The 16658-nt window shown below is 37.0% G+C and overlaps 1 protein-coding gene across 1 annotated transcript in view; it reads right to left on the reverse strand.

Annotated features, from left to right (window-relative positions):
• GABRG3 (gamma-aminobutyric acid type A receptor gamma3 subunit) overlaps positions 1 to 16658 on the reverse strand; it is a 330885-nt gene that overhangs the window by 297764 nt on the left and 16463 nt on the right. Inside the window, exon 3 of the mRNA XM_026074700.1 lies at positions 14601 to 14668. Coding sequence (XP_025930485.1) covers positions 14601 to 14668 — 68 coding nt within the window. The remainder of the gene's footprint in view (positions 1 to 14600; positions 14669 to 16658) is intronic.

Consider the following 16658-nt stretch of genomic DNA (forward strand, 5'->3'; position numbering starts at 1 on the left):
AAACCAAAAAATCCCAAAACATCAACATCGTCATATTTACTTCAGAGGCTTTCTAAAAATATGCACAGTTTGAGAGGTAAAAAATGGGTTGAGGAAAATTTAGATAAGGAGAAAAACAGCACTTATCTGCTGAGAATCTGTTGAGAGAAAGTATAGAAAAGAAACACCTTTCACACTGTATTTCAGGTTCTGCCTTTAAACTATGGGCTGAATAGGTCTGTCAGTTTTGGTTAAACCAAGGAAAATGCAGAGCCAAAGCAACCTYTCTTGGATGGAAAAGTTTGTTTGTTATGCTCAGGCTTTTGTTTTTAAGTGAACAGGCATTAAGTGAATTGGCAGGCTTATAAATCAATTTCTGCAAGATGCCTACTATTGAAAATAGCTGATAATTGCATCTGGAGTCTGACAGATTTTGACCATTTGCCTGCTTTCAAATAAAACCTCCACCTAAAACAAAATACATTGAACCTCCACCTAAATGTATACCTACTTTAGAAAAGGAGTGCTCCTTGCTTAACTGTACCAAAATATTTAGAGGGAGAGGAAGCAAGATTTCTGTTAACCTCTTCCTCTTCCCCCTCCTGTGCCCAGTAACATAGCATGTCACAGATTCTATGGAAATAGATTATGGGATATTATTTGGAGAGTATTAGAATATCTCCCTTCTAAACATGGGCTGGGTTACTTTTCTCATCCAGTTTACTGATCACTGAATTATTCATATCATGTTTTTTAGTAAATATAGCCTATGTAATATTGTATCTGAGAATCCGTAAGAGGGGTGTAAGAGGGGCCCAAAGTATTTACAGCAATGACTAAAGACTGGAAAGAACCAAAACTCGAAATTCACTAATTACCCAATGTCTGCAGTATTCAGCCAGGAGATGTAAATACCTGGGTTCAAATCCCTGCTCTTTTCTGGGCAGGACAGAAACCCGATCTGTGTTCTCCTACATTCCAGGTGAAAGGGCTCTTAATTACTTCTTTGCTCGCTGAAGTTTGGTTTAGAGGTTAAGAAATCCCCCTGATTCCTGAGAAAACTGCTCTTTTAAAGGCTATAAGAAACTCAGAGGTTTTAGATGAAAAATGATAGTTCATGAAACTTAAACTATTTAAACAACAACAACAAAAGCAATTGTGTCCATTCTCACCAAGCAGCTCTCAATACCCAGCTGCCCCTCTCCCAAACAGTGGACTGCCATGGCTCTTGCAGGCTGATCTTCTGTTGGGCATGGCGACATCTGGGTGAGTTTCAAGGTCACTTGGTTTGTTCATTTGTTTTAAACCAGTCCTGAATCAGATCTAGTCAAACAGCATGCAGGCAATCCATCCCTCAAAAAAATTCTGTCAGAGCATGTGTATGTGGCTTCTTTTTCCAAAAAGCCTGAATTTCTACCAGAAAGAAAGATGCCGAGCCACCTCGAACACCTCCTCAAAAACATATACAAAAAAACCCATGTGGTAAAACTAAGACTAATTCAAGCATCTCATCAATGATGGATCTATACCTGTACCTAACACAGCACCAGTGAAGAACACCTTTTTAAGCCTCAAAGCTACTTTCACTGGCCATTCAAGAAATCCTTCACTGAACTATTAAAGAAATCAAAACACTTCCTCTAAGCAACAGCAGGATTTTAAGCCTTACCTAAATCACTCTTCATTGAAGAACTTACATTTTTCAGATGCAACCAGAGGAAGTTGATAAAAAGAGGACAAGCCAGAACAATCCTCAGTTGTCTATGAAAGCAGTGCCAACCAGAAACTTCTCTTTTCTAGTTCCCATAGAAGAGCACATGAAGTTTGTAGCTAATGCTAATTTACTGCAAGAAAATAGGTACCTAAAGCTATAGCAAAGTTAGAAATCAAAGGAAGCCTAGTATGTCATAACATCCAGTTAGTTCTAATATGTGTCAAGAAATTTATCTCAAGTGTGCTAACATATACTCATTCTCCTATACATTTGCTCAGGAAAAGAATTTCAGGGAAGCCTCATCAATCACTCAAGAGGCAGAGAGTAAACAAAAAGTTCACAGAGAGTTTTGGTGCTCAAAACAAGGGTCTTGGTTTTCCAGAGTATTTTCTATTATGTAACATGTGATGCCACTGGACTTGTGTTCAGCACTCCTCAGTTTAGTATCTGTGCTGCATATCAAACAGTAGGGTGTCAGATTAGGTTTTAAAGTGAGGAATAATTCAACAAAAAGCCATTTTGAGAGGTTTACTATAAACATCTTGTCCTATGTCCTACCAAATATTCTTTGGCAGAGGCAGGATCCAGTTCTACTGGAACAGCATTCTGCTTCTTCAACTTCAAGATCCTCCAGTTCTCTCCCTACAACACCTGCTGGCTGCTGCAACAGCTGTAATGAACATCTTCGAAGAAGAAGTCTCCTTTAATGAACAAACAGTCCCTGATCGAATAAGTTTTCTGTGTGCTGAAGGAGGAAGCGTTTTTGCACACACATGGTAGGTGATGAAGAAATGTAAGACTGCATCATGATGCTTGAGTGTGAGTGAGTGAAAACAGTCAACCATAACTTTGATTGCTGACTTTTCAATACAAAAAAAAAAACTTTAAATATAACCTTTGTGCATAATTTCCTATCTTCTTATGTACAAAAGAATTACCTTCCATCATCTCATCATTTCTGTACGTATATAAGCAAGGTTTAAAATATTAGCTCCATTGCACTGAGCTCAGTTGCTTGAGTTAATATTCCCTCTGTTGTTAACAGTAATTGATAAAGTTATTGAAGACTTTCCTGTTATTTCTCTCTGGCGTGTCCCTTTTCTTTCAGCTTAGCTCTTTCTATTTACTTCCAACCCTGATTTCTCCATACCCCAATTCTTCAGTMCAATCATATTTATTACATTCAGCCAATCTCCAGTTATAGTCTTTATCCTCTTCAAAACACCCCATATCTCAGCTGTATTTCATACATTACAGCACCTGACACTACCCCTAGCCCCATGTCCACTGCAATCAGGTAATTCCCTCCTCCATTCTGTTGCAGAGCAGCAAGACCATTAGGAGCATGGAAGACCACTCTTTCAGTTCAGCTGCAGCAGCTCAGATGTGATCTCTCCAGGAAATCTGGCCCACACAAACTGAAACATATGCAGCACAGGTGGAATCAAGGGATTTAAGCTGCTAAAATCATTATTCTCTGCAGAGCATGTGCAAACAGACTTGCAGGAAGATTTTCACAGTGACAACAGAAGGCTTCCCTGACATATAGGAAATGCACCATTCCATCTGTCCTACCCAAAGCCTTAAAGTTTTATGTCATTTCTGATGAGCATGAGGCAGTAAAGCTTGAGGGGTGGGGAAGGGTCACTGACTTCTGAATATGGGGGAAAAAAAAAAGATTTTTCCTAGTTTTGCATAAGAAATATCTGAACCACTTTGTCCGAGTCACTTTTGTCAAATAAAAGTTTTGTGATGGATATCTACTGTGGAAAAGTTTACCACAAATCTTTACAATACTCAGCTGAAAACTGGGATTTATAAAGGAAAACATTGGGTAGACGTTGAATCAGGTTATAACATTAACCCCAAATACTTATACTTTTTTTCTACAACCTTTACTGGGTTTTTATAAACCAGGACTGTTCCATTGGAACAAATTACTAAGTAAGGCTAATGTTATCTACAGTTTTATAAGCAAAACCAGCCCAGCCCTGCATCGCATCCTATAAAACATCCAGTTAAAACAACTGGAGATTTAGCCTGTGGAAAGATTTCAGATTCTCAATAAAAATGGAAGCTTAGTTATGTAAAGTTCAATTAGACACAAAAATAAATAAACAGCACTCTCAAATCCAGCTCCTCACATTTCTTCCCATGTGATACTCAGCATAAATCAGGCTACTTATTTACGGGCTAACAGATTTTTGACATGTCCCYTATTTTTATTTAATGAAGTTTTTGATTGCTGTTTTTGTGTTGTTTTATTCAAACAGTTTTATAAAGACCCTTGTAACTCTAGACCTCTGAAGAGTCTGAAGCTTGAGAGATGCTAATCTGTGTTATCAGAGCCTACATGTATGTACAGGGTAAAATGTATAAGCAATTGCAGAAAAAGCATTTCCAGGTGCATGAGACATATGAAAGGTTCCATTTTTTTCTGTCTGAGATGTAAACTGATGTTTAGATTTTCCCCCACTCAATAAGCATTAAGTTTACACTCTCAAGTTTTTGATACAGTTTTACTTGCACAACACAACTGCTGGTGCAGGTCCTTCTATACCAAACAACAGTAGCCAGTTGCTGATTCTCCAAGCACCGTGGGCTTTATGACCAAAACACTTTTACTCCAGAGTCTAGCTGATGGCTTTTCTGGTGAAGTATTTTAAAAGAAGTCGCAGTCCTAAACACTACTATACCAGCAAAAGTTTCATGCACAAATCTGATCTAAACTGAAGAATAACTCACATGCTGACTATTCAATGCATCAATTACATATCATTGTTTCCATTAGCTAGAAAATTCACACGGCATCAGTTTAGCCAGCCATTCTGGAACTCCAAAAGAAACTCCTAAGTAATTCCTTTAATCTGCCTCTCTCCACCATTTAGCTATCTAGCTGTGCTACAACCTGTCAAAACCTTTGTGGCTGGTTCAGTTTAGGTTAGGCTGCTTTCAAAATATGTCTTTCTAAGGAGTTCTCCCAACGTTCTACATTTGTTTTCATTTTCCTTTACTTTACACTATTCTTACAGAATTATCCAGATGGCAAAGAAATGCTCAGCCATGTTTACATAAATACAGATTCAGACACCAGAGAATTAGAGAACACATTGCAGAGAAAACAACAGAGATAAACTTAGCAGCTTTCAGGTGAGTGCAAGCAGACTCTTTCAGTCTTTCAATTTTTTCTTTTTAAAAAAGAAACCAAATGCCCCACAAAAGAATGCTATAACAGATTGTAGCGTTATACAAAAGAAGAAAAAAAAATCTAACCCTAATTTGGAAACAATAAAAATTACTTAGGATAAAGAAATCTGAAAACACCAGCCTGTGGACTAATGTAGAGTTGCACATTTCCATTCACGGTGATGCAGTCAGCCATTTATGTCAGGTAAGAATCTGGACTGTGGAATTCAGTGCACAGCATCAGACAACAGGCAGATCCTTCACTGCTGTACCCATCACCTGTTTGTGCAACCCCATCCAGCAGAGTAAAAACTCTCCAACTTACTGGTATTCCACTTTGCACTCTCCAAAATAGAGTAAATTAAAAGGAAAGACAGAAGGCAGTGAGGACCCAATACGTTCCGCTGACAAAATAAACTTTGGTTTATTTTGGCTCTTATCATTATTAGCCTCTCAATGCAGAATATTTTAGGATAACGTGGCTCAAATTTATGCCTGACATAGTTCCATTCACTTCCTGAGAGCCTATTTAGCTCTTTTATTGTTTATGCCATTTCAGACATTGCACACATAGGTATCAGCATAAGTCAGGAACAGAGACAAAAATCATTGACTGCATCTTACCTAGACACCTATGTAAGCCCTAATTGAATCACAAACAAAAATGATTGCATGAACTGAATTCCAAAATTGTTAGTCTGATTTCAAACCAGCAAGGAGAGAAGAGGCAAGCCTACATTATTCTGACCAAACAATATAGCTTGATAGCTCATCTCAGTGTCTAATGAAGTAATGTTTGCATAATGCATGAAGCCCAATTTAGGAAAATTGAAACTGCTTTGCCTTAAAGATGGCCAGATGTTTAGTGAGCATGTGATCAAGTGACAATTTCACCCAGAGAAATGAAGACCTAGACTAAGGCAGATCAGTAACACAGAAAGAAATTTTTCATTTCCATTTGCAGTGGGGAAGACCAGCAAACAGCTTGGTGATCCCAATTCTTCAGTCACCAAAAGCAGTAAAATTAAGTTACTGACATTATTAGGCAAAAAGATGTTTTATTACAGTAAAATAATCTCTATACGTTGAAAGAATAGGGTCATACCTTTCTGCAGTTCACAATTTTGATTGCCTCGTAATTCAGCCCTCAGTCTACAGAGCTTCTATGTAAAAAAAAAAAAAAAAAAAAAAATACAGTGCACACTGCAGTAAATATACCTCAGGGACATATTCACCTAGAATTTGAAAGCACAGAACTATCAGAGTCTGATAAATGAAATGTGTGTAAGCGGATGGTAGTTATTTCTTTTTCTCAGTTACCCAGCATACCTTACCAAACTTGAACTACATGCCAGAGCTCAGTATCCCTCAAGTCCACTAGCTACTGTTTCCAAAAACAATTTTGAGAGAGGCAAGGTCTGAAAATGGAGGTAATTTATTTTTTATTGGATAAACAACATAGCTGGAAATTTTTCACAAAATCTTTGGCACATACACCCTTTTTCAGATCCAACAGAGACATCACAAACTTCAAACCTGTTGAGAACAATTTGTTCTCAGTTGAGAGTAAGTCACATTATCTTTGTTGTTCAGCTGATGAAAGGCTACCAGGTACAATGAAGCAGAAAAAGATGCAACAGACAGGAGGGGTGACAAGTAGTTAGCACCTGCAGAGGTTACCAGGAGCATAAGCTGTACTGAGACATAAAACCAATGCCACCGTTGAACCTATGCTTTTCCACAGTCAACAGAATTATGAATTTTATTTTCCAAGCTTGTTCACTTGAAGATATTAAGTAATCTCCCTCAAGGATAAGGATCATGAGGTCTGAAATAGCATAGCTGTCCTATGAAATGTTCTCAAAACAGTAACCTACCATTTTTGTCTTTCCTCCTGTTACAGTTCACTATGATGCATCTTATTTGTTCTGCTTCTCCCAAACAGATTTCACAAGAACTTTTGCCTTCTTGGAAGCATTTTAATACATAAGCAGATTATATGACAGCGTAAGACTATCTGTGTCTATGTCAAACTTGATGAAGTACCTGCATGACCATGAGCTTCTCCATTTTTCCAAATATATCTACTTTATAACAGCTGGCCTAATTTCCCTCCTCCAAACTTTGCCTTTTTTAATCTCAAATCACAAGAGTTACAACAACCCTATTATTACAACATTTTTTTAGGATCAGAATTCCTATGGATACTTACAGAAAGTGCCAAGAATTCTAGAAGTTTCTTCTAAATTCCTAATCCCACCTAAATCAAATATTCACTATCTGTGCAAGGAAAATATCAGTAGAGTTCAAATTAATGTAAGTATTTAAGAACCATCAACATTTATGGAAAGTCAGCACTGTAGGAAAGAGCTTAACACCTTCATGTCTTTGTTAACGTAGCCTTAATTTTTCAAGTCATATGAAGAAGAATTACAATGGATTACTAGAGCTAGATATTTAACACCTCCCAGGCAAAGGAACATGACTAAGTTCCTTAAGCACTTTTGAAAATCCTGCTCTCCCTTGCAAGATATGCCAAACGTGACTCAGAGATAGCAAGAATCAGTTATCCCCGCTCCCAAGTCTCCCGAGGAGGGCATTGTTCTGACATTTTAATGACACTGGTGAATAGTATTCTCTCTTTACTAACCAAAAAAACTTACAGAAACATGGGGACTACTCCGTTACCCAGTTAGGGATCATATGGGGTCACACTGTACTCAAATGCTCCTTCCCAACTACAAAGCAACTTATAACTCCACTGGAAACACTCCATGGATGCCCTGATGGCTGGGCCTGCATTCACAGAACTTCATACCATGAAATTTTACAAAAAAGTGTCATTAAGATTGCTCTATTATTTATGGAACAAAACAGCAACATCAGTTTGTTTGTAGGGTTAATTCATTACTGAAAGAACTGAGGAAGACCAAACCCTCAAAATTATGGTTTAAACTATTTAGGTATCATGCAGAAACACAGTAAACAGGATGGCACACAAGGAATTACTCTTTTATGGAGTAGTCATGGAAAGCTCAAGCTAGAAAACGAACTTTATAAATGCTTGGTCACTCAAAAACTAAACTGATCTAGGCAAAGAAAGACTCAGTTCACCCTAAAGTAATTCAATATCCTTTGCAGCAATTTAGCCATAGTTTTTCTACATTAACCAGTTCCCAAACATTGGCAATAAAAGAACTGAAGCTTTGCAGCATTGGATAGACAAGGAAGGCAATCATTTACTTTTTAAAGGAACTCATATAGTTCATGTGTACACGCAGTCTGAAGCCTAGGACCTAGAATCAGGCCACGAATGTGGGAGAGATCAAGCATGAAAACTGGCAGCGGGCTAGAGAGTAGCCTCTTTTCATACTTTGTACCAAGGCCTCTCCATTTGTTCAAAAATGTGGCACCTGTCGGCTACTGCAGCCCTGTTCAGCTATGAAAAAGATATTCAGTCCAGTTCTTCAGATCCTTTTCCAGTGTCCCTTACTGAGTAGATGAGACATTTACTTCTATATTACTGAATGTAAATTGCTCAATTTCTTATATGCCTTTTGAGACAACGCTAAGGCTAACTAACTCATCCATATTTCAAATTCTGCTTGAACTCTGATAAGACAGGCCAGGAAACAGAAGATCTGTCCATTACCAAAGACTTGTGACAGAAAACTGTCATTCCTCCAAGAAGCAAACTAGATTTCCTGACGAAGTAGTAAATCACAGTAAATCACAAAGTGTTTTCCTGCTACATATCACAAACATTCATCATTGCAGGAAAGAGAACGTTGTGCTACTGCATCCCACTGTACCTCAAACAAGGGCAGTCTAAGGCCTTTATTCAAGTGTCTACCAGCTAGGCCATATTTTAAGCACATAAAGTGGGGTTCTAGAGGAGATCAAAAGTTGAAGCTGCCAAAGTGGTGTTTTTTTCCCCCCAGCCTCCTCCTTTGCACTCTAACATTCACTTTTGAGTTTGTATTAGCCTCTCACAAGCTCCATTGTGAAAGTCATAAATACACTCAAGTTTCAGCTTATTACTGCTACGTCCCAGAAACATTTTCATAGCCAAGTGTTGTCTGCCAGAGCTTGAGCCAACAAGAGTAAGTCCATATGCAAGGTGATTTTGATTTATCAGCAAAAATCTATGCAGCTTACACATTTTCTATAATTCACATCTTTTTGTTACAAGTGATCCAAGCCTGATGAAAATATATGAATACCCTCTAGAAAACAAGAACAGTAACTTGATCATAATCTAGTAAAACGCTTAAGCATATGATTAATATCTTAGACCTCCTAAATGAATAGGCCCACTTAAGCTAAAATTTAAACCAGGACTTGAATGTTCTCTTAGGTCATGGAAGAGAAGACAGGCTTGTAAAATCTTCAGGGATAAATAGAAAAATCCTGAGGCATTCATTATTTTAGAGATGATCTGAATTCACCAAGCAGAAAACTCACCCCTCAAAAATAGTAGAAATAGCACCTTCTCTCTACACAACTGCTCTACATAGAGATCAGGTAAGACAGAGAGATACAGTTAGGAAATGACACTCTGAGATAACAATGAACACGATACCGGTCCTGTGCTGAAAGTGTGTCTTGTATTACCTTTGAGAAGTAAAAATGAAGCCTGTAAAGCAAATATCATTTGGGGTTACACGGTGGAGTGAAAAGCAGATGAAACCTGGGTTTAAATTATCTTTTCCTTAGTATATAAGGATTCACCAGACCATATTTCTACAGTTGCAGATGCTCCAATAATAGTTTTAATTGCCAAGTAAATAGTGTTAGAGACTAGAAATATACAAGAAATTCAGACTTAATTATAAACTGTGAATAATATTTTAAACAAGTCTCAGCATTGAGACTATTCTTTAAAACATCTGTCATGTCTCATGGAGAAAAAAAACGATCATGTGGAGACTGAAACGGAAGTTCAAAGAAGTCTATCAATACATTTAAGGGCAAAAGAAAGTAAAGATTGGCTTTATTCTGCAACACTGAACTGAACAAAAGGGAAATAAAGATATATAAAGTAGGCTAGAGAGTGGACACAAAAGTATGAAGTGATGAAGCATACAAAAGAAACACTCTATGAACTATGTTTTCAGATTACCTGAGAATACAGAGATGAGCATTTATCCAGCAGATAAGTAATTAATAATTTTATGAACACAGAAATATATCTTGTAAGCTTGTTTCTCATGCTACCTTCATACAGCTGCATTAAAATGAGATTCCAGTTGCTAAAACCATAAAGAGAAATTAACTTCTGCCTTTATCAACAGCTCATTACAGCCTCAGATTCCAGTATCTACTCAGTTAAGACAGACCATTTTATATGTATACACACAGACAAACTTTGATGTTATTGAGACTGAAGAGCCTATGTAATTGCATAGTGCTATACCTCTGTCTCACATAACTATTTCTAGGGGAATATATTTGTTTTTCCCTATCTTTTACATCTGATTCTCACTTTGCATATTGATATGGTCTTTATCCTTTTCCTATTCTTTTATATACAAGCCAGTAAGATTAATCTGTAGAAAAATAAAGGAAGCCACATTAAGATCGAAAATTTAGAAATCACTTATAAACCTTTGCTGTTATTGAAAAGAAATGGACCTCAACACAAAAGCATATGCTTCCTGGACACCATTTTGAATGTGAAGTTTTAAATAAAGATATTATGATTAGAAAAATGAATGATATGGAATTCCTAGAGATGTTTTAAAATATAAAGCATGGAAAACAATTAAAAAAAAATTGCAACTGAATTTTCAAATTTAAAAAAGTCACTTAGAAGACCTCTAATAGTAGTGGAAGTATTTTAATTATCCTTACAGACATAACAATGCTTTCAAATAACAGAAAGGGTTGAAATAAATTTTTGAGATAGATATAAATATTGCATCCTACAATCAGAATCTCTAATGACATTGTAACATGAAATGGCAAATAGCAGATTTCTGTAACTTACTTTATGAAAAGCTGAAAACCAAGGCAAAGGGATAGGCACACAGGAAGTTTTAATTTGACTCAACATCCATGTCTCATTTACTTTAACACCAACCAGCTTACATTTCTTTTAAATCAGCTAAAGCTCATGTCCTATTATTTTTTTTATAAGAGGCAGATGTCAGGATATTTATACAAAGGATCGCTTTTATCTGCTAAAAGCCTAAAAATTTTGAATGGTCATTTAAACATTTCAGAGTTCTACATTTCAAAATACTCCTGTCTAGTATCAGTCACTGCTGTCATTTCATATCATCATGTCATGGCTCAAAATGCTGAAGTTACTTTCTTCTTTAAAGCTACTACCACTTGAGACTACCTCCTAGCATCACTCAGTTCATTATTCAGTCTGCTTCTTAATCCTTACTCAATTCCTATTCCTTGATACTTAATACAAGCTTTTTCCCAGACTATGCCCCAAGAAATCTTCCATGTCACAGATACAGGAAAAGTCACCACTGTCTATCCAGAGAACAAGTTTCTACTGTCACCATAAAGACGTTATTATGATGAATCTTCTAATAGAAGAATACCTGCATTTACTTCCAACAATCACCCTTTCTTTCTTGAGATCTTAAGATCCTAAATAGGTATTTTTGAAAGCAACCAAGGAAAGAATCACTCCAGGGTATTTAGGGGAAGTGGCACAAATCTCCCACAAATAGCATTCAAGCCTGGCACACAGGGACAGCCATATATTCCCGCAGACCATGCCATCTTTGGCACAGAGAACATAACCTTTCTCTTGATTGAAAGCCTTCTTAAAGGTTTAAACATTTCTTTCCCTTGGGGCATCTCCAGCCTCAGGCTATGAGGATTTCTTTTTTCACAGGGCCATAAGTATTCACATACAATTCATTTGAGGCTATCTTTGCAGCAGGTATCTAGTACCAATTGTTTTTTTCCTGACTGTCAAAGAAACAGTGCAATATTAATATTCATATTCAAGTCTAATCATAATTAGAAAACAATTATTGATGTCTGAAAAGGTTTGCTCTACAAAATTTGCTTGAACATGCAATTCAACGGTCATTGAACAGACAACTTAAGGAAAGTCATTTTACTTTCTAGGTTTCACCCACAGGATGAAAAGCACTGATGAAAACTGATAAGAAAATATAGCTGCAGAGTTTGATCTCTACAGAAGTTCCACATGATTCTCCCTCAGAAGTGCTGCAGATTAAAAAAAGTGACAGAGCTAAAGGCTAAGTTTGGAAGTACACAGCAGGGAAGTCCTCCTTGTACATGTTGATGATCTCACTCTTGAAATAGAGAAGATGGAAATCAATGTAATCATCTTTCTTTTTGCTCAATCAGCCACCATCTAGCCAAGTTACCTTGACAGAATAGCTCAACTCTTAATAATAATTTAGGGAAGAAAAACTAAAAGTTCCTGTCATGCTGAGAAATATAGAAGGAGGGGCATACATAGATTCAGGGTAAGAAGAATACTCTTTTTTTGCTCCCCAGAACAATATTCTAAATTCTGCACTGGATTTTCACACACATTCCTCTCCCTTTGAGAGCTCGGATGCATGGCAGGCATCACAGTGAAGATGGTCCTTTTCTTCCTCTCCATCCAGCACAGGTAATAACCAGCTTATTTGTTCCCATTCAACTGTTTGTGCATCCATGCTCCAGTGTTTTACAGACTATATGAAACACTGGTTTAATCAATCAATCAATAAATAAATAATAAGAATTTTTTTCCAGTAAAGCATCACAGAACCAGGGCATACTGCAGCCAAACAGTTGAAATAGCACAAAACTGGAGGAGAGTAGCTCCTCAAAGCAGTTCTGCTACTGGAGAGACAAACATCATATAGCGTGTAGCTGTGTGAGGGAAATTTCCAATATTCACTGTAAATTGGAAACTGCATGCTTATTTCTGCCCTCTGATGTAAATCTGGACCAACTCCAGAATAACAGCAGAAATTGAACTTTTGAACAAAAGTTTCCTACTTTTGAGTGATTTTAATTTCCTACATCAATAATTAGTTTGAGACTAGAACTAATATTCAAAGCACTTAGCTAGTTCAGATTCAACAGGTTTCACTGGGATATACTGCCCATACGCCTATCTGAAACCTGGGCCATTTCTAATCAAAGGTTTAAATGTAGCCTTAAGCAGATTTCAGTACCTTAAACTTCAGGTACCTACATTTCACATTTTTTACTTTCAACACTATTTTATTTACTGCCTTACACTTACAGGCTATAATTACTTTTTCCATGTAACCACAAAATCTCTCTACTACACCATACACTTGTCACTGACTACCCCAGTAAGACTGTCTACTTTCAAAGAGATACAGTGTTCTTTTCTAATTGACATCTTGGTCCATTTTTCCACCTTGGTGCCATAAGATATCATGAACTCGAAGTTAAGGGACAAGTAAACTAGTCATGTTTTGACTGTGCTGCAGTCGACTTCCAAGAACTGCTGGTTACTTCTACTATTATTTTTTCCATCTTCCTACCTGAAGCAGTTCCTGTCAAATGCTACCTTAATTATTATTCCACAGTATTTCTAGACAGAAGATACATCTTCATTTCCAGCACTTCAAAATGCTATTTACAAGCCAATTCAGAGGGACAAAAGAGGAAAAAGACTTTGAAAAGAAAGCATCCTCACCATTGTCCCCATTGCTCTGAATAGGGTACCCATTCCTAGAGTCTAGTAAATACAAGCCAGAGGAACATAAGCAGAACAGATCTTCTAATAGATCTTCCTCTGGGCAAGTCATTTTGGTCTGCAGTCAAGAAAGAGCAAGTTAATTAGCTATGTATTAGTTCAAGAATGAAGCAGGCACTTCCAATGCTTGCCAATCAGTGCTTCACCTAAAGAAATATGACCAATACGTTTTACACTTTTTGAATATGTGGTTGAGTTATTTAGAGTAAGTAGTTCGTTCTACCTTTACTTGCCAGATTTTCCATTGCCAGGGGGCAGGAGGAGTCTTCCCTGCACCCCGGTGTTTGACAAGCCACCATAATTACATTCTCCCATATTTGTAGACAGTAACAAGCAAGCAGGCTGAACGACCAGCTTTATAACTCAGAAACAGCTGTTCCAAATATACAAGACATCCACTCAATCAACTTACTAGATTCTTATATCACCATCACACCCACTTCATATAAATATACTGACAGTACATGGTGGCATTAGTTAAGTCTTTCCTAAAGACTTACGAAGCCAAATCTTATGTAAGCATAGCATACTATAGGGATGGCTTCGTAAGTCTTTAGGATATACTATACATGGATATTTATCTATTTGAATGTTCAATTTTGTCAAAGGTAGCTGAGCCTTAGGTTTAACATTAATTTGACTATATGTTTATATACAGATTTCCACGTTATGAAGGGGTATTTGATCAAATCTTGAAACAATAATTCAAGAATTTTCTTGACTATAGCTTTGTTTCATTCTTTTCTAACACTGCTATTTTGTCAGTCAAGATCTACTAGCGTTTTATGGCAGTGAACACAGTACATAATACTGCTTGAAAGTTTGTTCTCCTCTTGAGGCACAAAAGAGGCATCTGAAAAACAGAATTATAGCTGAAAACAGAACTAAATCACCAATCAAAACAACTCATCCCAGTGCTATTTATTATCTTTTTCAAAAGCTAGTATTGATGCCAAGACTAGCAGTCCAGATAGAAATCCTTGCTAGCAAGTCACTTACCATATTTATTGATGATACAGGACCAATGCTGTTGACATAAATGTCAACATCAATAACTGTTGGTTTTACTGTGGAGAAAAAAAAATTTAATATTAGTTTGCAGAAAACATAGGCAACCACTTTAAACATTTTCCTTCCCAATAACTGTAGAGTGTATTCTCCAGAAAAAATCAAAGACTACCGAGAAACATGGATTATGTATTTTTCAGGAAGGCAAGGTTCTTTTCTTCCTCACCAATACAAATTGCCCTAAATTATAGCCTGTACCATTTTATCATTATGATCTCCATTTATCTCAGCAGCAATTTGCTAAATAAACTTTTGTTACTAAGCACAGTGGCTCAAAAGCAAAATCTAAGATGACTGATATGAAATCAGAAACGATGCAACTTAAACTTCTTTCCATTGCCTCAACATCCAGGTGCTTTAGCACGCTTGTTCCACACAAAAAAAGAAATCTTTCCAGATTTTCTCATCATATCAGCCCTGAAATCATCTTAACTTAGAGTAAATCACTTTAAAATCCATTCAGCTAATCCTGAGCAACTCGCCTTCTTTCAATTTAGAATCATTCCCTTCAGCCCACATTGTCTTTGCATTCGTTCATGTAAAGATTTTTGATTTCTTTAAATACATGCAAGTTTCTCACAAGATCCTTAGTGTTTTCAGACTTTCAGGGTTTAATTCAGAGACAACAAGTAGGCCAGGACAAACTCTGCACTCCTTTCTTTAGCTTAGGTCACTAGGTTTTACATTCTATTCAGCATCTTCATTGTAAGTGGACCTGCTGAACACCATTTAGATAGCTCTTAATGGTGACACAGCATAATTCTACAGTAATGCCACTCTTGTACTTAAAGGCATAATTTTTACTTATATTGCCTTCCTTATGCCTCTTCAGGGTATACATTAACCTATTAACTGAGGTCTAAATTGGTGTATCATCTAATTAGTTGCCTCAAAACTAGGTAAGTATAAATCCCATTCTAAACTGCATACTCATAACTGAAATAAACTTGGCCCTTAGTAGGCCAACAACTTCTGTTAGACACCTCCATTTCCCATAGAGGCAACTTCTCCTGTCCATCATCTTCAAAAATCTTCAGAGAACAAAATGAAACACTGAAGTTCAGGAACTAAAGTTTCTGTCCTGACTATGCAGAACTTGGGACTTTTTCATGATAATCCTTAGGCCCCCTAGAACAAGGAAATTCCAAGTACATCAGCCACTCAAAACTCAAAGAGCCTTCGTCAGGGAAGCTACTGAGTGGAGAAGTGAGGAACAGTTCAGTACCGCAGTTCTGAGGGAAGCTTATCTCAGGCAGTCAACAATTAATTTGTCTAAAGCTTAAGAAGCCATCAGACACAAAGCCGAAGACAGACATGAATCTTCACACGTGAAGATGAAAAATTTTTGCCTCTCCCCCCAAACTTCAGGCTAACAATGAGACACCTGAGGAATTTTAAGTGGCTAAAAAGTTGGATGGTTCTGAAAAAATAGGTGGGTTGGGTCATCATGTAAAACTTAGGTATGTACGTCTTGCTTTAGGAAGACTAGATCTGATTTTACAAAACAAACATTAAAATGGGTACAAATAGTGGTCAAAGACAATAATCATTCTCCATAATTCATGAAGTACTGCACAGTTCTTTAACTGCATATGTCAGGATATTTGCAGTTATTTAAGGTCGTGATTTGAAATTGTCTGAAGTATTGGCTTATAGTAATAAACTCAGATCTTCCCTTCAGCAAAAGAAAATCTGAACTCAGTTGAACAAGCACAACTGATTAATGCGACTCTAACTGTACCCAGCTAATAACTAAATAGGAGTCTAGCAGCTTCTGATAATGAGACTTGCCTCGAAATGAAGAAATAAATGTCATTACATAGGAATTGGCAATAGCGGGGAACTACAGCTGGCTCTTTTATCAAGATGTCATACATAGAAAAAAGGGCCCTGGTCCTGTTAGGGCCTATGCACATATCCAGCTGGAATTTCAACATTGAAGAGTTCTGGTAAACATTAGTGGGACTAGACTTAGTGATGCAAATTAAG

The sequence above is a fragment of the Apteryx rowi genome, unplaced genomic scaffold, assembly GCF_003343035.1.
Source record: "Apteryx rowi isolate R43461 unplaced genomic scaffold, aptRow1 scaffold_396, whole genome shotgun sequence".
NCBI lineage: Eukaryota > Metazoa > Chordata > Aves > Apterygiformes > Apterygidae > Apteryx > Apteryx rowi.